The sequence below is a fragment of the Bufo bufo genome, chromosome 9 (assembly GCF_905171765.1).
Source record: "Bufo bufo chromosome 9, aBufBuf1.1, whole genome shotgun sequence".
NCBI lineage: Eukaryota > Metazoa > Chordata > Amphibia > Anura > Bufonidae > Bufo > Bufo bufo.
This window is the reverse complement of record NC_053397.1, coordinates 171,857,704-171,884,483: the sequence shown is the minus strand read 5'-3', so window position 1 is coordinate 171,884,483 and position 26,780 is coordinate 171,857,704. Positions and strand designations below refer to the sequence as shown.

The 26,780-nt window shown below is 39.2% G+C and overlaps 1 protein-coding gene across 1 annotated transcript in view; it reads left to right on the top strand.

Moving 5' to 3' along the window:
• The window catches only part of SFMBT1 (Scm like with four mbt domains 1), a 134,952-nt gene that overhangs the window by 48,638 nt on the left and 59,534 nt on the right, over positions 1-26,780 (top strand). The window contains exons 5-13 of the mRNA XM_040407409.1: positions 7,252-7,340; positions 8,780-9,020; positions 9,141-9,235; positions 11,002-11,103; positions 11,922-12,075; positions 12,702-12,784; positions 16,711-16,837; positions 25,537-25,650; positions 25,996-26,035. Coding sequence (XP_040263343.1) covers positions 7,252-7,340; positions 8,780-9,020; positions 9,141-9,235; positions 11,002-11,103; positions 11,922-12,075; positions 12,702-12,784; positions 16,711-16,837; positions 25,537-25,650; positions 25,996-26,035 — 1,045 coding nt within the window. The remainder of the gene's footprint in view (positions 1-7,251; positions 7,341-8,779; positions 9,021-9,140; positions 9,236-11,001; positions 11,104-11,921; positions 12,076-12,701; positions 12,785-16,710; positions 16,838-25,536; positions 25,651-25,995; positions 26,036-26,780) is intronic.

Sequence of the window (26,780 nt, the reverse complement as noted above, 5' to 3'; positions counted from 1 at the left end):
CGCCAATCTATGCATCGGTGGGAGGTGTAATTTTTTAAGTGGGCAATCGTGCTCAGGCTTGTTAAGTAAGGCTAGAGCTGGGGTGAGCGTAATGGACGAGGAGCATATCTGATTAATTGCTGTGGTAACTTTCCCCCAAAATATAGAGATACGTGGACATTCCCACCATATGTGGAGCATGGAACTTTGGGCTCTGTGACATCTCCAGCAGTCCGCAGGAACGGATGGATTTATTTTATGGATTATATCAGGGGTGCAATACCATCTTGTCACTATTTTGTATCAATTCTCTTGAATTCTTATACATTTTGAGATGCCATAAGAGTTTTGAAGGATCTGTTTAGATTCTGAGTCTGAAAAGGATATACCCAAGTCCTTCTCCCACTGTTTGAGGAAGGTGGGTTTATTTGTGGCATAGTTTTCTAAGATCTTTTTGTAGAGTAAGGAAATGAGTTCTTTGCGTTGGGTTGAAGAATCTAACAATGCCTCATACCAGGATTGAGACCTACGTGGCCTCTGGGCCTCTAGAAAGCGAGTGCATTCCTTATGGAAATGTCTATAGTGGCTTTCGGACCATGGTTTAATTCAATAAGTATCTTTAATCTTTTCCAGGGGGGGATTGAGTTACCCGCTATCAAATCCTTAATTAGGACGTTACCTAATGTGGATCAAATCTCAAAGTCATCTCTATAGTCAAACCGCAGTAGGGGAGGAAGTAATTTGGCAGGAGTGAGAGAAGGGGAATCGAGTAGTTGTAAAGGGGTAGATAGGTTTTGCCATGTGAATTGCCAAGCCCGGTTGGGGTTTGCTAGGGGTTTTCCAGAGATTAGATATCTCAGATGGAGAGAGAAGCAGAGAAGCTATGTTCACACCTAGTTTGTTAGTGTGAGGGTTGAGCACTTCAATGTGCAGGCATAGTTGGATCGCTCTGTAATACATTGTGATATCTGGAAGACCAAAGCCACCCATACTCTTAGGCAAAGTCAGGATCGTGGGTGGGAATTTTTCCAAACAAATGCTGAAAAGAGTTTCTTGATTGAGGCCAAAAAGCTAGATGGGACATGTATTGGGGCAGTTTGCATAATATATAGTAGTTTTGGGGTGATGAAGGTTTTCAATAAGTTTTCACGCCCTATCCAAGACATGAACAGGATATCTAAATTGTTTAATTGTTGTGTAATCTCTTTTAATAGAGGGGGATAATTTAGCTGGAACAAGGTCTCTGTCTTGGGAGCTATGTTAATTCTTAGGTAGGACATGTTATTTTGATCCCTAACGCCAAACATTTTGGGAAAGTAATCTTGAAGTTCGACAATGAGCCGAACCTGTCAAATAGATTCAGAAGGGCCGGGAATGCACTGACCAGGTCCGTAAGGAAGAGTAGCATATCGTCTGCAAATGCAGCAACCGTATGAGTAAAGTTCACGATAGTCAGCCCTTGAATAGCCGTAACTCGCCTAATGGTTTGAGTTAGAGTCTCTAGTCATAAAATAAAAAGGGAAGGGGGTAGGGGGCATCCCTGTCTTGTGACATTGTGATTGTTGAAAGTAGGAGGAGAGAGGATACCATTTACTCGGACCCTAGTGTAAGGAGAAGAATATAAGGACATAACCGCTCTGATAAACGGAATTGGGAAGCCACATTTTTGCAGTGTCAGTTCCATGAACCTCCAGTCAACCCTATCAAACGCCTTTTCGGCATCTGTGCTAAGGAGCGTTAGACCTGTTCCAGTACGGTTGGCATACTCTATGGCCTGTATAACCCTGAAGGTACTGTCTCTCCCTTCCCTTCCTTTAACAAAGCCTGTTTGTTCTGGAGAGATTATTTTTTGAAGCAGTGGGGCGATACGCGATGCCAGGACTTTGGCCCAAAGTTTGGTATCTGCATTTAAAAGTGATATATTTGCCTGTAGCTGGTTGTTGCTTCAGGGTCTTTACCCGGTTTAGGCAGTACAACTATGTGTGCTTCTAATTATTGTTTAGCAGGGGGTGATCCTTCCTAGAGTGCATTGAAATATAGTTCAATGCGAGAGCCCAATACGGGAAAAAATCTTTTATAATATGAGATAGCCAAACTGTCTGGGCCGGGGCTCTTACCAGAGGGTGTGGAATATAGCGCTGATTTAATTTCATCTAAATGAATTGGGGCTATGAGGGCTTCAGTGTCTTCGTCATTTAAGGAGGGAAACTGTAAGGAGTCTAGGAATTTTTTAATAAGTGAGGATCTTTTTGTGAGGTCTTCCTGAGATTCCTTCTTTCTCAAAGTATATAGGGAGTGATAATACGTGGAGAAAGCGGAAGCAATATCTGACATGTCGGTTAGTATGTTGCCCTTTTGATCGCTTTTATGTGGGTTTGTTCTATTCTTTTCTTTATAAGGGCAGACATAATCTTATTCACTTTTTCGCCATGTGCGTACTGTTTGTTTTACCCACATATACTGTAAGCTTTAGCTTCTCTAATATTAAGTAAATCCTTAAGGAAGTTGCATAATTTAGTTAGTTCTCCGTGGTCCTCGCAATGCAAAAGATCTTTTTTGTGTTTTCGCCAATTTAGCTATATTTTGGAGGAGTGCAGTAATTTGAGATGAGCGTTGTTTCTTCAAAAAGGAACCGAATGCTATGAACTCACCCCTGATCACAGCTTTATGGGCAACCCATATAGATGACTTTTGTGTCTGAGGGGATGCATTTTCTGCAAAATACCTATGTAGTTTCTCAGAAAATGCTTGTACTGTATCAGAGGAGTCTAAGAGAGTGGGATTGAGTTTCCACGTCCACATCCTTTCAGGTAACTCAGGGAATTCTAGAATAAATGTAATGGGAGCATGGTCCGATATTGTGATACAGTGTATGTCAGTTTTCAACACCAGAGGGGGATATCCACTGCTAATTAAAAAGTAGTCCAATCTTTGGTAAGATTTGTGGGCATTGGAATAGAAGGTGTAATCTCTGACATTTGCATTGAGGGTGCGCCAGACATCACACAGGTGAAGATCTTGTAATTGACGGTGGATTCCCCTCAAGGTTTTGTAGGGGAGAGCTGATTTCTGAGAGGATGAATCCACAACAGGATTCAATACAAGATTAAGGTCTCCGCCCAAAATAACAAGACCTGAGGCAAATTGTGAGATTATGCATAGTGTCTCTCTCAGCCATTTCACAGTGTTATTATTAGGGGAGTAGAGGTTACATATGGTAAGTTCCTTACTGTCAATTTGGGCTTTAAGCAAGAGATATCTCCCTTCTGGGTCGATAAGCTTGTCTGACAATGAAAAGGGAACATTTTTATGAAGGCGAATGCTGACACCCCTAGATGCCAATCTTGGCACGCGTGGTACCATTTCTGATAGTGGGAATGAGAGAGATTGGGAATACCGCCTTTTTTTTTTTTTTTTTTTCATGCGTTTCTTGTAACAGAACAATGTCAGCTTTGGTCTTTCTCAACACTTGGAAAACATGACTTCTCTTAACTGGTGAGTTAACTCCTTTTACATTAAAGGAGGCAAAGCCAATATGTAGCTTAGCCATAGTAGGTTACATGGGTATTATCAGATACATTAGGCCTCATTCCCACGAACAAACCAATAACAATGAATAATACAGGTAACAGTATAAAACCAAATAAATGTGGTGTTGTATAGTAATGTGAACAAAGTGTGTGGCTTAGGAAGTATGGGCTCCGAATGGAGCAGATAAGGGGGGAGGGGTGATGTTTCATGAATAGCCTGATCGAACAGGCCCCCCCATCCTAAAAGCCCAGCAACTGAAGCATCAAAGAAATCTCCCTATGTGTATCCATGAGTAATAACGGATATATAGTTGAAAAGGAATTTACATTGGTGATATACAAAGAGAGTCCCAAACAGATGGGAGATCTTCCGTTGCCCTAACAGTCAGCCTTTTGTTGCCATGGACGATGAGGAGTCCAAAAGGGAATAGCCACCTATATGGGATCCCCTCCGCTCTGAGCTTATCTGTAAGAGGCTTTAGGAGTCTCCTTTTATGCAGAGTGGATGGTGCTAAATCTTGAAAAACTTGCACATTTGAGCCATCAAACTGGGTTTCACCAAGCTCTCTTGCTTTGGATAATATGTCTGCCATGTCGCAGAATGACAAGAGGCCACAAATGATGTCCCTGGGTCACTCAGTGGGTGGTGGTTTAGAGCGCAGGGCTCTATGAGCTCTTTCAATAATAATGGCGTCTGCTCTTTCTCCCCCTAATATTCCAGCGAATAATCGCTGCGCCACTGCAGAAGAGTCTGCCTTATCAGAGGCCTCAGGTATACTGCGGATTCAGATGTTTTTCCTGCGTCTTCTGTTCTCCTGGTCCTCTAATAGGAGCATGGATTAATTGATGCGGGCTGAGTGTGCCACTAGGTTATCTTCAGCTGCTATATCAAAGGCCACTAGGGCCTGATGAGAGGTTTCCAGGGTTTCAACTCTATCCCCAATATAGCGGACATCCGCCTTAATGTCAGCTAGATCCGATGCAATCGGGGCTAGAGCTCTTTTAAGAGCTTTTTGTAAGAAGCCCCAGGTGATTGCGAGGGACTCACCTGAGCTGCACCTCTTCCTGCTGTGGCGGGCCATCTTAGACATCTGTGCCAAGGGTTTGGCCGCTTGTTTCTGGAGGTATTTCTCCATGTCTGACTGTGAGCACTGTGCCCTCGGGGGGCAGCTTGTGTCCCAGTCTCTGCTGTTGGTTTTCACCATGATGGGGGATATCTGCGATTTTCAGGGCTTGATGAGGGTCTGCTGGCGGGAGAGCTCTCTTCAAGCGTCTGCCATCAAGCTCGGTCAGGCTCCGCCCCCCAATAACAGCATTTTTGAAACAAAACAAAAAAAAAATCATGTTTTAGTGTCTCCATATGTCTGAGAACTATGGTTATTTTTTTATTTTTTGGGAGATTGTCTAATGTAGGGTATCATTTTTTACGGGATGAGATGACTGTTTGAATGGCACTATTTTGGGATGCATATGATTTTTTTGATCGCTTGCTATTACACTTTTTGTGATGTAAGGTGACAAAAAATGGCTTTTTTGACCCTTTTTTTTTATTCACGGTGTTCACCTGAAAGGTTACGTCATGTGGTATATTTATAGTGCTGGTCGTTACGGATTCGGCGATACCTAATATGTCTACATTTTCCCTATTTTTATATATTTTTTTTCACTTTTTTTTTCCCCACTTTCTTTTTTTTGTCCCACTCTGGGACTTCAACTTTTGGGGGTCTGATCCCCTTTACAATGCATTACAATACTTCTGTATTGTAATGCATTGGCTGTAAGTGTATTACTCAATGTAATACACTTACAGCGTCCTGCCTTTTTAGTCACAGGTCACACAGCACTAGGGAAGGGGTATAGGTGTCTGAGGGGGACTAAGTGCAGCTGATGGGGTTAACTGCAGCTAAGCGGGAAGGTCAGGCACAGCTCACTGGTCACACAGCTCCCCAAACATCAGGGAGCTCTAATGAAGGGCTATAGATGTGTGAGGGGGACTGAAGGGGTTAACTCTGCAGCTGAGGGGGAAGGGCAGGCTTATCCACAGCTCATGTCCTCAGCACTAGCACTGACAACACCGGCTGTCGGTAACAGCTATTGTCACTATCCTGACCCTGTGTGTTTACTCACAATGACAGTTTAACTGCAGGACGAGAATGCTCGTCCTAGTGCCTGAAGTACCTGCGAGTTAGGACGAGCATTCTCGTCCAAGGTTCTGAAGGTGTTAATGGAAGTGTCCCTTAAGAAATTTGAAAAACAAGCCTCCTTTGTTCCAGGAACAGTCCCACTCATGTGCATTGGCTGTGTCTAGTATTGCAGCATAGAACTTTTTATTTTAATATGAGAAAGCCCATCTGGAGGAAGGCAGACATGTTTTTTTTTTTATCTTGTACGCCATTTTTCATTAGATACCGAATGCATTAAAATGTAAGATATCATAGCTTTAATCCTGGAAATAGATGATACCCGTAAACGGGAGATAATCTTGCCCTCGCTGTTTTTCAGTCTGTAGAACTTTTTCTATGGTCCTGAAACAAAATGTTGTAGGGACCATAATAGGGCCTTGCATAAAACAGGAGTCCTCAGGCAAAAATAAATAAATAATGGAACCACATACACAAGAAACATTTTATTGGAAGAGAGTTGGTTAGCGCTTTAATTCTTAGTTAAACTGAACACAATTCTCTTAAAGTGGTTGTCCACCTTTTATTAAAAAATAGCCTATCCTCATGATAGGGCATCACTGGCTGATCGGCAGAGGTCAGACACCCTTCACCACAGGAGACACCCGTCTCCTGTGGTTGAAGACAGCTTCATCTATTCTGTGGTGAACTGAGCTCGTCACTGCAGTGCTGCTACCACTTCAAGGGGCACAGCAGGGAGGGTCCTGCTCCAGCTAGTTGTCTTATTGAAAGTCACAGGACTGTGAAAAGGAGGATGTGGGATTTCCAAGACTTTAGAACTGATAAACTATCCTCTGGCTAGGTCATCAGTATCTGATCAGTGGGGGTCCGACATGCAGGACCCCTGCTGATCAGCTGTTTGAAAAGGGAGCGACGCTCTCAAGTTTCTGTAGGCCAGTGACGACATGTTCATCGGTCACATGGCCTAGACGCAGCTCAACTCGTTAGAAGTGAATGGGGCGAGCTACGATACCAAGTACAGCCACTATACTATGTACGGCGCTGTGCTTGGTAAGCATGGAGAAGGCCGTGGCGCTCAAAGGAGCACCAGTGCCTTCTCAGACAGTTGACCTATCTAGAGTTTATCAGTTCTAAAGTCTTCGAAAGCCCTATTAACTGTAATGTGACACCTTAAAGGGGTGAGTACTGGTTATTTTATAATTTTCTACTGATTCCCTTTAAATGACCATGCTTGCAGGCTTTACTGTGAGACTCTCCTTTGATTCATTGAAGATTTTGCAAGCTCTAAGACTGCCTCTACTAGAGGCATGGTGGTTTGAACTCCCAGCAATGCATTGTTCTAACATGTTGTATGAGGTGTTAGAAGATGGGGAAGAATATACACAAGATCCAGTATTGCTTCATAGACTCTGTAGTTTATCTGCATGTTACATGACATCATCAAATAAAAAAAAGAAAGTGGTAATATTTGCAAAGTAACATGACCGTTGAATCCAAATACATGACTGTATATAACGGATGGAGAAGTTTTTAATATATTTTTTAAAAATCTCTTATTTCCCTTATTGGGCTGTTCTGAATTATCTTTGTTCACCTTTTAGTTCTAAAGGACAAATTGCAGAATTGGGAAGAATTTCATGCAGAGACATTGAAAGGGGCTTTCAGTGCACCTACTCATCTGCTTGAGGGCGTGAGTATACCCTTCATATGTATTAGTGTAGAATGAACTGTAATGGTTTACACACATAGGGAAATGAATGCTCTTCCTTTGTTGAAAAGGCCACACTAATGTAAACTGGTCTCTTAAAGTCCACTCATGGTCTCCGCCAACGTACAGTCAGGTTCTTTAGATCTGTTTCCTCAGGCTTCTTAATTTCTATGTTTTAAAGGGGTTGTCTTGCTTCAGCAAATGGCTGAAAAAGTAAATACAAGGCACTTACTAATGTATTGTGATTCTCCATATTGCTTCCTTTCCCGGCTTGATTCATTTTTCCATCGCATTATAGATTGCTCACATCCAGGCGTTATGACCACACTACAATCCAGCAGTGGTGGTCGTGCTTGCACACTATAGGAAAAAGCGCCAGTCTATGCACACTGCCAAAGTCCCAGCCGCTTGAGAGTCTGGCTCTTTTTCCTATAATGTGCAAGCACGTCCACCACAGCTGGGTTACAGGGTGGTCGTAGCCATGGAAATGAGTAGTGTATAATATGATGGAAAAATGAGTCAAACTACCAAAGGAGGCAATATGGATAATCACAATAGATTAGTAAGTGCCTTGTATTAACTTTCTCTACATGATACATGCCACTGAAGTGAGATAGCTCCTTTAAGTACTACCTTCCCTCGACTATGAAGCTGGGCATACACAAAACATAGCTGCTGGCCAATCATGTATCTGACAGCGGTCTCTCCTTATCCTTCTGTACCTATGTATGCTCAGCTAAGTAGTGAATGGGGAGAGGAGAGAAAGCTGCCGCTGGACACCTGGCAGTGACATCTCCTGAGAACAAAAGGATCAGGCAGCTGAAATCCCACATGCCCCATCCTTGCTGAAAACCCATACACATTAGATAGATGTCTGAACCAGCTGGAATTATTGGGTTTGGTCAACATAGATCGAATGTGTATGGCCAATTTAAAGAGGTTATGCCATATGATAATCGGAGATCATTTAGCACATGACAATCTCTTTCTAACAGAGTTAAAACCAGCCCTGTACCTCACATGGGTCCAGAGATCTCCTCATTCACTGCTCCAATTGCTCTACTAAATGAACTTCACCCTGGCAGCTCAGGGGTTGTGTCCTTTCTGCTGCTTCTAACAGTTGATGGTAGTTGAAGATTTAAAATGAGCATGTTTGACCAGCTCGGTGAGACAGACAAAAAAAAAAAAAGGAAAAGAAAAAACAGGAGCTGGTGCTATACATTAAATAGCTATTCTAAATTTTTAATGACATGCAATTAAAAAAGTATTCAGATCCAGATTCTGGTTTGAAAAATGTAGAATGTGTTTTGTGACACAACCCCTTTTAAGCCTCTGATCTTACTGCCTAGATAAGTTTAGATTATTCCAGTGATTTTAATTTTTGTGTTATTCATCCCTTGCCAATTTGTATTTTCATGAAGCCACACAGAGGAAAAGACCCACTAGATCTGTTCGGGCCTGGTTGTAGGCTGGAGCTTCAGCATTCACAGGACTCCTTGGCCACATGGCCAGTTCTTGTGCTAGACAACATTGGTGGAAGACTTCAGCTGCAGTATGAAGGGGCCCCTGACTGCCCATCGCTACACTGTTTCTACCTTAACTCATCCCTGCATGAAATAGGGTGGGCTAATCGAAATGGCTATGAACTAAAGCCCCCCAAAGGTAAGTACATTTACTCTGCAGGACACTGGATGAGAACTGTTTGTTCTAATTTCCAGCATTTTCAGATTGTCGATAATTCTTACTAATAAAAGTGATTTTTGTTTTTTGTTTTTTATGCAGAAATTGTTTCTCTGAACACAGATGAGAAATGGAAAGAAATACTGACCAAGTGCTTAGAAGACAGTGAAAACTTTGTACCAACTGAGTTCTTTCAGGTTAGTATGGACGAACCACATGTGGTGGTTCTACAATGCGAGAAGTCATTGCCATCTGGAATTAATCTAGGAGATTCTCCTGGATTGAAATCTGCCTTTTACACACACGTTTTTATTTTTCTTTGCTGTTCGGTGATGTAGCATGCTGATTGCCGCTCTTGTCCAAAAGATGGGCCAACAGCTCTTCCCTGTTTACAAAGGGTCATGTGCTGCAGAAAACCAATACTTCATGACATGTAAAAGATGCAAGAACCCGATATATATATATATATCTCTTTGATTTGTAAAGTGATAAAGTGATTAGTGGCATGTTTATTGGGGAAATGCTATTTGTTCCTTCCCAGTCCTCGGCTCATGCGAAAAGCTCCTTAGAGACCTGAAGAAATTAGATTATTATATTACTTTATGGATTTTACAAGTCTTACTTTCCAATTTTCTCATAGTATTTTTGTGTGTTGTATTAAGAATTTTTTAGGATCACCATGCAGACCCCTTTCACCCATATTTTCCTTCTTTTTAGCAGTGGAGAGGGATAACTATCACGCAACCTGTTGGTGTCACCCATGTGTCTCAGTCTGTGGGGAGATATATCAGGACTGGCGGATCCATCCGCCGGTCTTGATCTCCCCTCATTGCCGTGAGATGTGGCTGATTTGCTGCCCTGCTGTGCAACAGAAAGTGAAGTCTACGCCACCTACAGGCCGTCGTAGACTTCTGCTATAACTTCTGGCGAAAGTGTCAAGAACCTCAAAAAGTCGCAAATTATGGTGCACAGATGCCATGCGCCATAATGTGCGACTTTTTTACGCCACGTTTGTGGCATAAAGACATTGATAAATGCCCCCTGTGTCGCTAAAGGCCCCTTTACACTGACAGACGAGGCTGACGATTGTCAAGAATGAAGTGTTCCTTCCCGGCTAGCGCCTGGTCATTAGTAGAGGGAACTGCTGCATTTCCATGCAATGATCCCCTCTACATTATAGGGAGAAGTGATCACCAATGCCATCGCTTGTCCCCATACAGAATCCTTGTTTGCCGGCAGCAGAGGCCGTTTAGACGGCACGAAGATTTAGGTGACCGAGTGAATGATGCAATTACCTGGTGAGCAATCGTTTCGCTCATTTATTAGGTAATCAGCAGCACCTTTACACTGGCAGATTATCGCTAATAAGTTTTCCTATGAACGTTCGTTAGAGATAATCTGCCCGAATACTGGGCAGTGTAAAGGGCATTGAGAAACAGCCTGAACATTAAAAGAGTTTTCCGGGAGTTTTATACTGATGACCTAGCCTCTAGATAGGCCATCAGAATCTGTTCTGTAGGGGCCTGACACCTGGGATCCCCGCCGATCAGCTGTTTGAGAAGCCATCAGTGCTCGCAATAGTACTGTGGCCTTCTCTGCAAACCCAGCACTTAATATAGCGGCTGTTTGGTATTGCAGCTCGGCCTCATTCACTTTAAGGGAGTTGAGCTGCGCCTAGGCCATGTGATCGATGTACGTGACGTCACATGGCCTAGGGAAAGCTGAGAGACGGCTGTGGTGCTGGTGCCTTCTCAATCAGCTGATCTGCGTGGGTCCCAGGTGTCGGAAACCCGACCGATCAGATACTGAAGACCATATCCAGGGAATAGGTCATCAGTGTAAAACTCTTGGGAAAACTCCTTTAACATTTAACGAAAACTCCAGTGCAAAATTACTCAGATATAAAATGGCTGTTCTTTTTTCTTTTCAGAAAAATCACTATATTATTGATGTGTTTTTCTAGGAACAGGCACAAATTCCCAATCATACATTCAAGTCTGGCATGAAGATTGAGGCAATAAACCCCAAAGATCCTTCATGCATTGTTCCTGCAACAGTGACTGAGGTACGACAAGTGTCCTATTCTTTACTATGGTGGATCTCATGTTCTTACAACTTTATTTTAACAGTTCTTCATTTGTACTGATGTGGTCTGATGTGCATGTACACTTCTCTGACCCTGTAATATAGTTTGTGATTGTGTACACACCCTGTAATGATATTCTGTGCCAGATTCTCTGCCTGGAGGAACATCCTTTCCGTTTGTGTAATGCACACACGTCCAGATCTTATGAGAACCTCTTAAAACAAGCTATAGGAAAGAATGGAGAACTGCATGTGCCTTTTAACATGTTGAACTTGATAGTGCTCTCTGTCAATTAGATCCTATGCAAGGGACTATGCTCATTCCCATCCAACAGTCACCAGAGATTTTCTGGCAAGCTCTGTATGAGGTGGTCTGTAGGTAACAGTGTTGTGTTATTAAATTGAAAGTTGAAAACTGGGGGTGTCATTTATGATTAGAAATATGCCTATATTGGGCATTTTTCTGGCACAGAATGCACCTCAAAGTTTATTTGCGCCACAATCTGCAACTTTTATGCATGTTTTAGGCGTAGAAAATGGTCTAAATGTAAGCAAGCAAGGAAGCTTTCTTACAGTAAGAACTGGCGCTGGCTGCGCCGAAGTTATGTAGAGGCCAGTGCCTCTATATAACTTTGGCGGATCCACCGCCAGCTATAGGGGTTATTAAGACTGGCATCTAAAACGCCGGTCTTAATCAATGACCCCCTTGGTGCCCGTATACTGTTCTTGCACTTTTGTTGTCAGCTTCTGCCCTTGTTGCTCCATGTTATTTTTCACTTAAACCCTTTTGTGTCTTAGGTCTTCAATGACCAGTATTTCCTGGTTGAACTAGATGATCTAAGGCCTGACAACTCTACGGACCATCAGTCCATGGTGTGTCACAGGAATAGCCCACACATTCTCCCTGCACGATGGAGCCTGAAGATGGGCCTGACTGTCTGCTCCCCTTCTGGTATGTCCACATAAATGGGGTCATTTATCAAACTGGTGTAAGGTAGAACTGCCTTAGTTGCCCATAGCAACCAATCGGATTCCACCTTTCATTTTGGACAACTCCTTTGGAACATGAAAGGAGGAATCTGATTGGTTGCTATGGGAAACTAAGGCAGTTCTACTTTACACCAGTTTGATAAATGACCCCCAAAGTGTATAAAGCGCGCCCTTTTGTCTTAGGTCTCGCCTATGCAAAACTTTGTATAGTTATGATTGGATACGTTATTTTGATATCTAAAGATACCCTTTTGGCACAGCTAATAAAAAGCAGTGTGTGAAATGAATCTTTAATGCCTATAGTATCGTCAGTGACAGCTTGGGAGGACATGGCAGTAGATCACTGGTGTTAAGGTATTATGGAGGATCTGTGGCAGCGGTGTGATATTCTGTGCTAGAGCTTTCTGTCTAATGTGAATGTTTCCTGCTTTTGCTGAGACTTAATAATATAATAACCTTGAAGATGCCTATAAACAGCCTGAAGATCCTATAAACAGCCATTGTGTTGCATGTACATTCTTAGGTTGCCTTCTTCCACATCTGGTAAATCTAGGTAACATGTTTTACTTTGTCATTCTTCTCCTTCAGGTTATTCAGAAGAGGTCTTTGACTGGGATAAATATCTGACTCATTGCAATGCTCACGCTGCTCCCGACAGTTGCTTCCCCGAGGTGAGTTTTTCACGGTTGAAACCTAGCAGGCTCCCTAGACTTTTCTGTATGTTCAGCTATAGATGTGCACAGGAGTTTTTTTTTAATTTTTTTATTAGCAAAGGACAAAAGAAACAAAGACAATTTCTCGCAGACAAGGTATGGCGGTAAAGAAAAATGGGAATCGCTTCCGTCCTGTAAATAAAAAGAAACCTATCTCTTAATCTATCCCGCTAGCTAGCTATTAACCCTTTCTTTAAACATGTCACCCACTTGCACGTGCAGTGGGCGCCATAGCTGCCGGGTTTCTGCTGTTTCAGCAGAGACCTGAGGCACATGTATGAGATCAGCCATAAGACTGATCGCATATATTTCACCTCTCAGATGCCGTGGTCAAATGTGACCACGGCATCTGAGCAGTCTAGAAGCGGGAGCCGCACGCTCCCGCTCCTGTAACAGTGTTCCCCGGCTGAGATCGGGAAACCTGTTACACTATACTAATAGCCCGAATTCTCAAGCAGGCTTTGGCAGCTATTACTGGAATATATCAATACAGGCCACTAGGTGGCAGCACTGTATTGTTATATTGAAAATGAAGTGTTCAATGATGGCTGTATAATATATATAATCTAATGATTGCCAGTTATAATGACCCAGTTTTAAAAAATATATATAAAGGTTCAACTCTGCCCCTTCCTTTCCCCAAAATGAAAATACTTAACAAAAAAAAATAAAAAATCATGGGAATTACCGCATGCGTAAATGCCAGTACTATTAAAATATAGCAATATTAATCCCATACGGCAAATGGCGTAATGGGGAAAAAAAAAAAAAACTGCCAATTTGCCATTTTTTGTCACAAAAAGTATTTTATTAAAAGTGATCAAAAAGTCACACACACTTCAAAATGGTACCACTGAAATGTACAGATTGCTCTGCAAATTTTTTTTTAGCACTTCCACAGCTCTATACTTCTAACTACAAAAAAGTTATAGGGGTAGAATATGGTGATGAAGAGAATTTTTTTCAAGGTTTTAAATTTTGTTTCAGCATTAAAAAGCAAGAAAAACTATATAAGTGTGGTATCATTGTAATCGTACTGACCTGGAGAATGAAGGTAACAGGTAAATTTTACTGCATAATGTGTTGTGATTGTCCATGTTGTCTCCTTTGCTGGCTTGATTCAGTGATTTCCATCACTTTATTCACTGCTCATTTCCATGGTTACGACCACCTTACGATCCAGCAGTGGCCGAGCTTGCACACCATAGGTAAAAGTGCTGGATTGTGTGCACTCCTGCAATCCTGGCCACCAGAGAGGTGGCACCTTTTCTTATAGTGTACAAGCACGGCAACCGCTGATGGATTTCAGGATGGAAAATCAGTAGTGTATATTGCAATGGAAAAATTAATCAAGCTAGAAAAGGAAGCAATATGGACAATCACAATACATTAGTAAGTGCCTTGTATTACCTTTGTCTACATGATAAATTACATTTGCTGAAGTGAGACAACCTCTCTAAATACTGATGACCTATCCTCGCAGTAGTGCCGCTGCTGTCTCTCAGCTTTTCCAAGGCCAAATGTCAACATTGGTCACATGGCCTAGGCACATCTCAGACCCATAGAAGTGAATGGGGCTGAGCCACGATGCCAAGCACAGTCTCTGTACAATGTGCGGCGCTGTGCTTGGTGAACACGGAAAAGGCCATGGCGCTCGAAGGAGTGCCAGTGCCTTCTCAAACAGCTGATCAACACCCAAGACGCCCACCAATCCAGAGGATAGGTAATCTGAATTTAAATCTCTGGAAACATATATGTTTTTTTTCTAATCTGTTATTTTCTGGTTGCAGATTTATTCTGTTTCCTGAACATGATTAAGGGGGCGGACATCTTGTCTGAGCTGTTCTTAACAGCATTTAGAAAAGCATTAAGAAAATTGCTTTAAAGGGAACCTGTCACTGGGATTTTGTCTATAGAGCTGAGGACATGGGTTGCTAAATGGCCGCTGGCACATCCGCAATACCCAGTCCCCATAGCTCTGCGTGCTTTTATTGTGTAAAAAAAACGATTTGATACAGATGCAAATTAACCTGAGATGAGTCCTGTCTGTGAGATGGGTCAGGAACAGGACTCATCTCAGGTTAATTTGCATATGTATAAAATCGTTTTTTTTTACACAATAAAAGCACACAGAGCTATGGGGACTGGGTGTTGTGGATGTGCTAGCGGCCATCTAGCAACCCATGTCCTCAGCTCTATACACAAAATCCCGGTGACAGGTTCCCTTTAAAGCAGCCACATGCGCCATAGGCACAATGGTCAGCAGGGTACCTCCTTGACTTACATGGGAGAGTTTTAGGCATGCTCTGTGCCCTGTGCAGAGGTCATTGTACAAGGAAAGAATAGATAAGCTTTGACAAAGTATTGTGACTGGAGGATCCTGTAATATCTGTAACCAGAGGTGATATAATTATAGGCAGATTTAGATAACTGCTTAGTGGTCAGTGCGAAAATTGCTGGATTTTATTGTTTGTTTAAATATAGATATTGACACATTCCCTTTAAAAACACCATTAATATGCACAACATCTGAAGCTCTTGTGTAGGTGAGGTCTATTGTATCTATAAGATGTTTCCTGGTATAGAGCTTGAATTTCTACAGCCTGCTGAAAGTGTGCCCTGCAGTACCACCTAGTGGTCAGCTAGAGACAATTATCTAGAGTCTAGAAAACGTTTCTTTTGATTACCTCTGCATGTCCCGTCTGGTTCACATAGAGTTGGCTGTAAGTATGTCATGTATAATTTCTTATTTTCAGAACTTAGACTGTTTGAGGCATCTGTGTCCTGTAGCCAAACTAACTTCCAAATATGTAATAAAAAGCCTCTTAAAAAAGTGACAGTAAAATGAGTCCTTTTATATTTACTATTCCCACAGTGATGGGTAAGTAATGAGCAATGAAACCATAGATCAGAGCTCAGTATGCTCTTACCTGTGTCAGTGGTAACAACTGGCAACACGGATGGATCTAGGCATTTTGCCTGAAGTCACCAGCAAATCTTTACGCTGTTCCTTAATGCAGGAGTAACTTGCTGAAGAATGTGAAATTGCAGATTGGCTTAGGAATATGTTTTGACTTTCAGGCAAGGGCAGACTGGCTATAGGCCCTACAGTAAGATTTCATGGTGGGCTGATGCCCAGGGAGCTGCCCAAGCCCTCCTCTCTGCTGCTGGCTGGGTACATAGTTCAGTACATAAGTTCCGAGTCTGCTCCTGCTTCTGGTTTGTAGTAAAATTCTAATTCTCTACCTATTTGGCCACATAAAGTGCAAAGAAGTATCTTCTCAAGAAGGAGAACCATCTCGACAGCGCCACCTCTTAGAAGTGGCTCCCAATGAGTCAAGATCTGACTTTCCAACAAGCCTTGGGATTTGACAAGGGAATATGGCCAGGCAAGGCTTCTTAGAAAGTTGGATCTTGACTTATAAGGAGCCACTTCCAATAGGTGGCGCTAGCAGGATGGTTCTCTTTCTTGGGAGATACCTCCTTGCATATTTGTTTCCCATTGCCAATAAGTCTCCAGAAAGGACTGGTTTCTTTCAGGAGATTCATCACCCTGCCTAAGGCACATAAAGTGGTAAGGGGGTAATTGCTGTCCATATAGGTTTACCTACATCGACATGGGCATGGGAATATTTTGGATCCATTAAAATAGTTTGTCTTACCTTGCCAAGGTTGCACAAGACTCACCAAGCAACTAATTATGTAGTATGAGAGAAGTCAATGTAATGGGATAACTAAATGAAAACACTATGTGGCTCAATATTGTTCCCCATGTACAGTAGAATTATAAATGAGTCTATTCATTAGGACCAAACACTGATGCTAGTAATCTTCTTGATTCCTGCTGCACATTCTGACCTACATGGTTTTTCTTCTGTATGAAGGTCCAGAATGAACATGTTCTTCAGGAACGCATGAAGCTCGAGGCCGTCAATCCCTTTCAGCCACGGGATATCTGCATTGCCACTGTAACGAGGGTCAACGGCCTTTACATCTGGCTCCAGCTAGAAGGTTTTAGTTCTCAAATTATTTGAACCTTAAAATTAAGTTTTACTACTAGTTAGCGCAATTTATGTTGGTGTTTTACAAATGTCTGACATGGTCAAATAATCTGAAACCTCAGCAAGTGGGGGGTGGGTTTAGTACAGACTCTAACTGGCTGTCAATAAGGAGGCAACGGAGCTGAGTGTCTGCATTTGACGGGAAAAGAAAGATCCAGGAGAGAGAAGCACTACGTTTACCTCAATAGGTGTTTCCAGAGAAGTAATCCCTAAGGGAGTAATGGGTGCAAGCAGTGTCGAACCCTGGCCTATGGTCCCAGACAGTAGTTCAAAAAGTAAAACTGCAGCACTCCTCTAATTCAAAGCAATGTGGTTATTTATTCATTAGGCATCAATACAAGGCGAAATTTCGACTCTCTCAAGTCTTTTTCTTCAAAGATTTGGAGTCGAAATGTCACCTTGTAGTGATGCCTAATGAATAAATAACCACATTGCTTTGAATTGGAGGAGTGCTGAAGTTTTATTTTTTAAACGCATTTGACTGGAGACACAGAGCCTCTCAGGCTGTGTTCTTAATAGGCCTAAACATATGTGCCTGCATATAATACCTATTCCTGGTTCTTACAGTGTATCAGTTGCAGATTTTCAGATGCTGAATCCACAAAGATCAGCTCAATGTATGTGAATGAGGTTTTGACAACTCCCATTCACTTATTGTGAAATATTCACATGGTAGTTTTGGAAAGAGCAGTGCAAGCAGTGCTTGACTCTTTCTGTAACTCCCGTAAACTACAAAAATAACAGCATGACCCCCTCTTCACTGACTTCTGAAGCAGCCAGTATGAATCTGAACAGGAACCCGAGGTGAGACCTGCACATATCAGGTATTTATGGCATATTCTATGTATATGCCAGTAGTAAGAGGGTATATGTTTTGTCAAAGTGACAGGTACCACGCCCTCTTTTATACGCCCCCTTTTATATCGCTTGATATTAGGTTTATATCGCTTGATATTAGGTTTATATCGCATGATATTAGGTTTATATCGCATGATATTAGGTTTATATTGCGTGATATTAGGTTTATATCACTTATCACTTCTCAGATTCTTGCTAATATCAGTCAGTTCACAAATGCAGGCAAAAGCACATTGCTTAAATCAAGACTTTCTCAGACCCATCACAGGATGTGTTCTAAAAGGTCATGACATCTGTCATGTACATCAAAAGCAAAGCTTTTTAAAGCTGGACTTTAGCAAATGAATTTGATTATATGTTTAAAAGTATGATAGATTACTAATATCCTCCAGACTTAAATCCTTCAGACTTAAATGCAGACGTTTCTAATGCAAAGGTCATGACATCTTACTACAAAAGGCTGTGTTCTACAAGGTCGTGACATCTGTTTAGACTTTCTACAGACATGCTCGTGAAACTGTCTGGACATGCCACAGGCTGTATTCTTGTCATTGATTTTATTCTACTTATAAAAATCTTACAGGCCTATAATAAACATATAGATCGTACAGTAATGCCCGATGTCGTGTATTTGTCTGCTTTGATACCTTATAGTCTTAGAAGTTTATATAAACTTCATAAAGTAGGCAGGAATTATTTCATTGCGGCTTTATAAAAAATTTTTGTAATTTTATAACCTTTTGATATAAAAGCTACCCACTTTGATATGAATTTATATCAATTTATACAGTTGATAAATTTCATTTCATTAATTTTTTTTGATAACCCCATTTATAACATTGATAAGCTTTTGATATAAAAGCTACCCACTTTGATATGTATTTATATCAATTTATACAGTTTGATAAGTTTCATTTCATAAAATCTTATTGATACTTAAGTTTATATTGCGTGATATTAAATTTATATTGCTTGATATTAAATTGATATTGATTCTTACTACTTTTGTATTCGTCCATTAAGGGCTTACCACTTCTGCCAGATTCTTACTACAGATGGCAACATCCTCCCAGACATTCTTCTCAGATTACTGCTAGTGCTAAAACAGGATGTTGAGCTTTTTTGAGAGACTCCTGACAGCTTACTACAGATGGTGAAATCTACCCCTCGATAAACCTGATATTTGCAAACAAATGGGTTAGTTCATCATACAGCCTTCTATCTATTTATCTATTATCTTTCTATCTACCTATCTATAGTCTATCTATCCATCTATCTGTTATCTATCTATCTATCAATCCATTGTATCCAGACAACTGTCTATCTATCTATCTATCTATCTATAGTCTATCTTTCCATCTATCTGTTATCTATCTTTCCATTTATCTATCTATCTATCTATCTATCTATCTATCCATCCATTTAACCAATCTATCTAAATTCTATCAATTTATCTATCTATTTATCTATCTATATTTCTATCTACATATCTATGTATCATTACCTATCTATCTATTCTGTTTATCTACAGACATGTCAGGACATGTCCTAATATAAAGTCTATACATATATCTATGTATCTATGTATCTATCTGTTATCTATCTATGTATCTAAACAACCATATACCCCATCTATCTAAATTCTATCTATCAATTTATCTACCTACCTATCAATTATCTATCTTTCTATCTACAGACATGTCAGGACATGTCCTAATATAAAGTCTATACATATATCTATCCATCTATCTGTTATCTATCTATGTAGCTAAACAACCATATACCCCATCTATCTAAAATGTATCTATCAATTTATCTATCTATCTATCTACCTATCTTTCCATCTATCTGTTATCTATCTATGTATCTATACATCCATATACCCCATCTGTCTAAATTCTATCTATCCTTCTATCTATCTATCTATCTATCCATCTACCTGTTTTCTATCTATCAATTATCTATCTATCTACTTATCTGTAGTCTATCTTTCCAGCTATATTTATAGTGCTTGATATTAAAATTTATATTGCTTGATATAAAATTTATATACTGTTGTGCACTGTCACAGATGTCCTAAGACATATCCTACACAACCAACCCCCAACACTCTGTGTCAATACACACCTTAGTATTTCTCTGTGCCAACCATCCCCACCACTCTGTGGCAATACACACCGCAATGTTGCAAAGTTGTATTCATTTTTAAAATGTTTACACAATACAAAATTTCTAAAATGTTGTACAATATGCTGTAAAAATTTCAAAATGATCAATTTATCCGTATATCTATCTATCACAATCTAACGTTTCAATAGATAAATATTTTATCTTTCTATCTATTTCTAACCATCTAGCTACTATAACATGGCTATCTATCAAACATCTATCTATTTACATTTCTATCTCTCAAACATCTATCCATTTACATTTCTATCTATCAAACATCTATTTATCTTTCTATCTATCTAACTGGCTGTCTTTCTATCTTTCTTTCTATCTATTATCTATCTTTCTATTTATCTATCCATTTTATCTAACAATTTATCAATTTATCTGTCTATCTTTCTATCTATTTCTAACCATCTAGCTACTATAACATGGCTATCTATCAAACATCTATCCATTTACCTTTCTATCTATCAAACATATATTTATCTTTCTATCTATCTAACTGGCTGTCTTTCTATCTTTATTTATATCTATTATCTATCTTTCTATCCATTTATCTAACAATTTATCCTTTTTTTTTTTTTGTCTAGCTACCACATATCTATTTATCTAGCTTCTAATATCTATCTAACGTGCAATCTTTCTATCTATTTTCCTTTCAATCTATCCATTTATCTAACAATGTATCCATTTATCTGTCTTTCTATCTTTCTATCTATCTTTCTATCAATTTTTCTATCTATCCAGCTATCTAACAATTTATCCATTTATCTATCTATGATCAATTTATCCGTATATCTGTGCCAATATAGACTGACAAACCCCACCACTCTGTCAATACACACAGCAATGTTGCAAAGTTGTATTCATTTTGACATTTTTACAGCATATTGTACAACACTTTGAAATTTTGAATTGTGTATACATTTCAAATGAATACAACTTTGCAACATTGCTGTGTATTGACAGAGTGGTGGGGTTTGTCAGTCTATATTGGCACAGATATACACAGATATTGGCACAGATATACACAAAAACAAAAAAAAAGATAAATTGTTAGATAGATGGATAGATTGAAAGATAGATAAATGGATAAATTGTTAGGTAAAATGGATAGATAGATAGAAAGATAGATAATAGATAGATAGAAAGAAAGATAGAAAGACAGCCAGTTAGATAGATAGAAAGATAAATAGATGTTTGATAGATGGAAATGTAAATAGATAGATGTTTGATAGATAGCCATGTTATAGTAGCTAGATGGTTAGAAATAGATAGAAAGATAAAATATTTATCTATTGAAACGTTAGATTGTGATAGATAGATATACGGATAAATTGATCATTTTGACATTTTTACAGCATATTGTGCAACATTTTTGAAATTTTGTATTGTGTAAACATTTTAAATGAATACAACTTTGCAACATTGCGGTGTGTATTGCCACAGAGTGGTGGGGATGGTTGGCACAGAGAAATACTAAGGTGTGTATTGACAAAGAGTGTTGGGGGTTGGTTGTGTAGGATATGTCTTAGGACATCTGTGACAGTGCACAACAGTATATAAATTTAATATCAAGCAATATAAATTTAATATCAAGCAATATAGCATTTTAATATCAAGCACTATAAATTTAATATCAAGCAATATAACATTTTAATATCAAGCACTATAAATATAGATAGCTGGAAAGATAGACTACAGATAAGTAGATGGAAAGATAGACTACAGATAAGTAGATAGATAGATAGATAGATAATTGATAGAAAACCGGTAGATGGATAGATAGACTATAGATAGGTAGATAGAAAGATAGATAGATAGAAGGATAGATAGAATTTAGATAGATGGGGTATATGGATGTATAGATACATAGATAGATAGATAGATAACAGATGGATGGATAGATAGCTAAATAACAGATAGATGGAAAGATAGACTATAGATAGGTAGATAGAAAGATATATAGATAATTGATAGATAGAAGGATAGATAGGTAGATAAATTGATAGATAGACTTTAGATATATGGGGTATATTGCTGTATAGATACATAGATAAATGGAAAGATAGATAACAGATAGATGGAAAGCTAGACTATAGATAGGTAGATAGAAAGATAGATAGATAATTGATTGATAGATACATTTTAGATAGATGGGGTATATGGTTGTTTAGCTACATAGATGGATAACAGATAGATGGATAGATATATGTATAGACTTTATATTAGGACATGTCCTGTAGATAGACAGAATAGATAAATAGATAGGTAATTGATACATAGATATGTAGATAGAAATATAGATAGATAAATAGATAAATTGATAGAATTTAGATAGATGAGGTATATAGATAGATAAAGGGATAGATAGATAGCTAACAGATAGATGGAAAGATAGACTATAGATAGGTAGATAGATAGAAAGATAGATAATTGATAGAAGGATAGAGCTGTAGATAAATTGATAGATAGAAAACAGGTAGATGGCTAGATAGACTATATATAGGTAGATAGAGAGATAGATAGATAATTGATAGATAATAGATAGAAGGATAGATAGAATTTAGATAGATGGGGTATATGGATGTATAGATACATAGATAGATAACAGATAGCTGGATAGATAGTTTGATAGATAAATGGATAGATAACAGATAGATAGATGGATAGATAGTTAGATAGACAGTTGTCTGGATAAAAATGGATTGATAGATAGATAAATGGATAGATAGATAACAGATAGATGGAAAGATAGACTATAGATAGGTAGATAGAAAGATAGATAGATAATTAATAGGTAGGTAGATAAATTGATAGATAGAATTTAGATAGATGGGGTATATGGTTGTTTAGATACATAGATAGATAACAGATAGATACATAGATATATGTATAGACTTTATATTAGGACATGTCCTGACATGTCTGTAGATAGACAGAATAGATAGGTAATGATACATAGATATGTAGATATAAATATAGATAGATAAATAGATAGATAAATTGATATAATTTAGATAGATGGGGTAAATGGATGGATAGATAGATAGATAAATGGAAAGATAGATAGATAACAGATAGATGGAAAGATAGACTATAGATAGATAGATAGATAGATAGATAGATAGACAGTTGTCTGGATACAATGGATTGATAGATAGATAGATAGATAGATAGATAACAGATAGATGGATAGATAGACTATAGATAGGTAGATAGAAAGATAATAGATAAATAGATAGAAGGCTGTATGATGAACTAACCCATTTGTTTGCAAATATCAGGTTTATCGAGGAGTAGATTTCACCATCTGTAGTAAGCTGTCAGGAGTCTCTCAAAAAAGCTCAACATCCTGTTTTAGCACTAGCAGTAATCTGAGAAGAATGTCTGGGAGGATGTTGCCATCTGTAGTAAGAATCTGGCAGAAGTGGTAAGCCCTTAATGGACGAATACAAATGTAGTAAGAATCAATATCAATTTAATATCAAGCAATATAAATTTAATATCACGCAATATAAACTTAAGTATCAATAAGATTTTATGAAATGAAACTTATCAAACTGTATAAATTGATATAAATACATATCAAAGTGGGTAGCTTTTATATCAAAAGCTTATCAATGTTATAAATGGGGTTATCAAAAAAAATTTATGAAATGAAATTTATCAACTGTATAAATTGATATAAATTCATATCAAAGTGGGTAGCTTTTATATCAAAAGGTTATAAAATTACAAAATTTATTTATAAAGCCGCAATGAAATATTTCCTGCCTACTTTATGAAGTTTATATAAACTTCTAAGACTATAAGGTATCAAAGCAGACAAATACACAACATCGGGCATTACTGTACGATCTATATGTATATTATAGGCCTGTAAGATTTTTATAAGTAGAATAAAATCAATGACAAGAATACAGCCTGTGGCATGTCCAGACGGTTTCACGATCTTGTCTGTAGAAAGTCTAAACAGATGTCACGACCTTGTAGAACACAGCCTTTTGTAGTAAGATGTCATGACCTTTGCATTAGAAACGTCTGGATTTAAGTCTGAAGGATTTAAATCTGGACAATATTAGTAATCTATCATACTTTTAAACATATAATCGAATCCATTTGCTAAAGTCCAGCTTTAAAAAGCTTTGCTTTTGATGTACATGACAGACGTCCTGTGACGGGTCTGAGAAAGTCTTGATTTAAGCAATGTGCTTTTGCCTGCATTTGTGAACTGACTGATATTAGCAGGAATCTGAGAAGTGATAACCGATATAAACCTAATATCACGCGATATAAACCTAATATCACGCGATATAAACCTAATATCACGCGATATAAACCTAATATCACGCGATATAAACCTAATATCACGCGATATAAACCTAATATCACGCGATATAAACCTAATATCACGCGATATAAACCTAATATCACGCGATATAAACCTAATATCACGCGATATAAACCTAATATCACGCGATATAAACCTAATATCACGCGATATAAACCTAATATCACGCGATATAAACCTAATATCACGCGATATAAACCTAATATCACGCGATATAAACCTAATATCACGCGATATAAACCTAATATCACGCGATATAAACCTAATATCACGCGATATAAACCTAATATCACGCGATATAAACCTAATATCACGCGATATAAAAGGGGGCGTGGTACCTGTCACTTTGACGAAACATATACCCTCTTACTACTTATGCCATTTATGTTTAAGATGGGCCAACCCCTTTAAAAGGTTTTCCTAAGACTGAGACTTACCAGCTATCTAAAGATGGAAAGTTAAAAAGTTTCTGATTGCAGCAGGGACTCCCCTGTGTACTCTGAAAGGAGCACTGTACTCGACTGTCTCCAGCAGTCCCCATAGACTTTTACTAGAGCGAGAGCGTGCATGATCAACCAGCACTCCATGCAAATGGGGGAAATGGAAAATTCATTCCGACACCCGGAACTTTTCAGCGGTCACTAGAGCGCCGCGGCCTTCTCGCATCTTACCCTAGGCCAGTGACGTCATGAACATCGATCATTTGGCTTAGACGCAGCTCAGTCCCATTGAAGTGAATTGGGCTAAGCTGCAATACCAAGCACAGCTGCTATACAATGTACGGTGCTGTGCTTGGTAAGCCGTGAGGAGGCCACAGCACTGTGGCCTCCTCAAAAGGCCGGGCAGCGGAGGTCCTTCGTGTTGGACCCCCATAGATTAGATTCTGATGACCTATCCTTGGAATAGGTCATCAATGTAAAATAGTGATCTGTAAATGTATTTTGCCAATTGAATGTGAATAAAGGAACAGGTAACAACTTAGGAACAGTTCAAACATGGATTTATTGACCACAGGTGTGTGACATTTTGACTCTGCCCTGAGCCTTTCTTGAATTGTTCCTGAAATCCATGTGCCTGTGTCCATGTTACCTGTCTGTGGTTTTGGATTGATATGGGAATAGATCCCTTCCTATGGTGACATGCCTACAGCCCAGACAGATTCATTGGAAGGGAGTGCTATATTCTCTGATTTTGTGGTTTAAATAAGAAAAACAAATGTTAGGCTTAAAAATGTTAAAATAGCATCATATTTCACTATTCACTAGGCGTGAAGACTCCTGTTCCCGAGTGCATTGTGCATGTAGAGTCCATTGACATCTTTCCAATGGGATGGTGTGAAACTAATGGGCACCCCTTATGTACCCCACCTCCTACAAATGGTAAATTTTCACTTTATTCTGATTCAATGCAAGCTTTTATTAAAATGTTCTGAAATATAGTAATAGCTGCAAATAACATTTATCAGCATGTATGAGATGTTTCTTAACTTCCCTGTACTACCCTAGGGAAAGATTGGGGTGCTGTATGCTAACCAGCTTTGGGTTTGGCAGATCAGGAAATAATTTGTTGCATTGAAATGTGATCATTTTCTAGAATTGTGCCACATTTACATATTTTTGTGTCTTTTAGGCAGTGTTAGATAGACTTGCCAGAAAACTGTGCATGTGCCCTTATTACATTTGGGCATAACATGGATTTCATTTTTTATTTTTTTTTTTCATTAGCAAAACCTCGGAAGAAGACTGCTAGACACTCTCAGAAACAGTAAGTAAATGAACACAAATCTACACACAAAGGGGTTGCCCGCAAAAATTGCCGCAAACAGTTTTATACCATATGCCTGAGGACGAGAATGGCACATACTCATACACCACATGTTTATGGCATGTGGACAGCATTGTTTGCATGCTTGTAGTTGCACTGATTGTTGTCTGATTTAAATAAAAACTTAGGAAACAGCTGTAAATTGTCTAAAATAACAAAAGAAGTGATACTTTTCTTCTGCCATTCCTGCGATGTTCCTTCCTGCTGCTGTCTATTTTCTTGGCTGCAGCAGTGATGTTCCATACACACCACGTCACTGGTGTAGCCAATCCCAAGCCTCAGCAGTGACGTCCCGGATACTGCTGAGACCAGTGATTGGCTGCACGGTGACCTGTGTACACGGAACTTGGGCGATGGGAATGACGCCAGAGGGGTAGGGACCAGAGCACGACAATGGGAAGTGGCAGGAGAGACAAATGGTAAGTATTGCTTCTTTTGTTATTTCACACCATTTACAGGGGCTGGGAGAGATTATTCAACTTGGACAGTCCCTTTAACTTCCTACAGGTGCTTGGCACATTTCAGACATTTTACACATGTCCGTTTTTTTACCCTAAAATGTTGTGAGTCGGGAAAGATTTTGCTTACGTTTTAAAGGGCTTCTGTCATCAAGAACATCGTTATTAAACTGACTGACTTTAGACATATGTTACTGTCAGCTGAAGCGAACAGTCTTTGTCCCTTC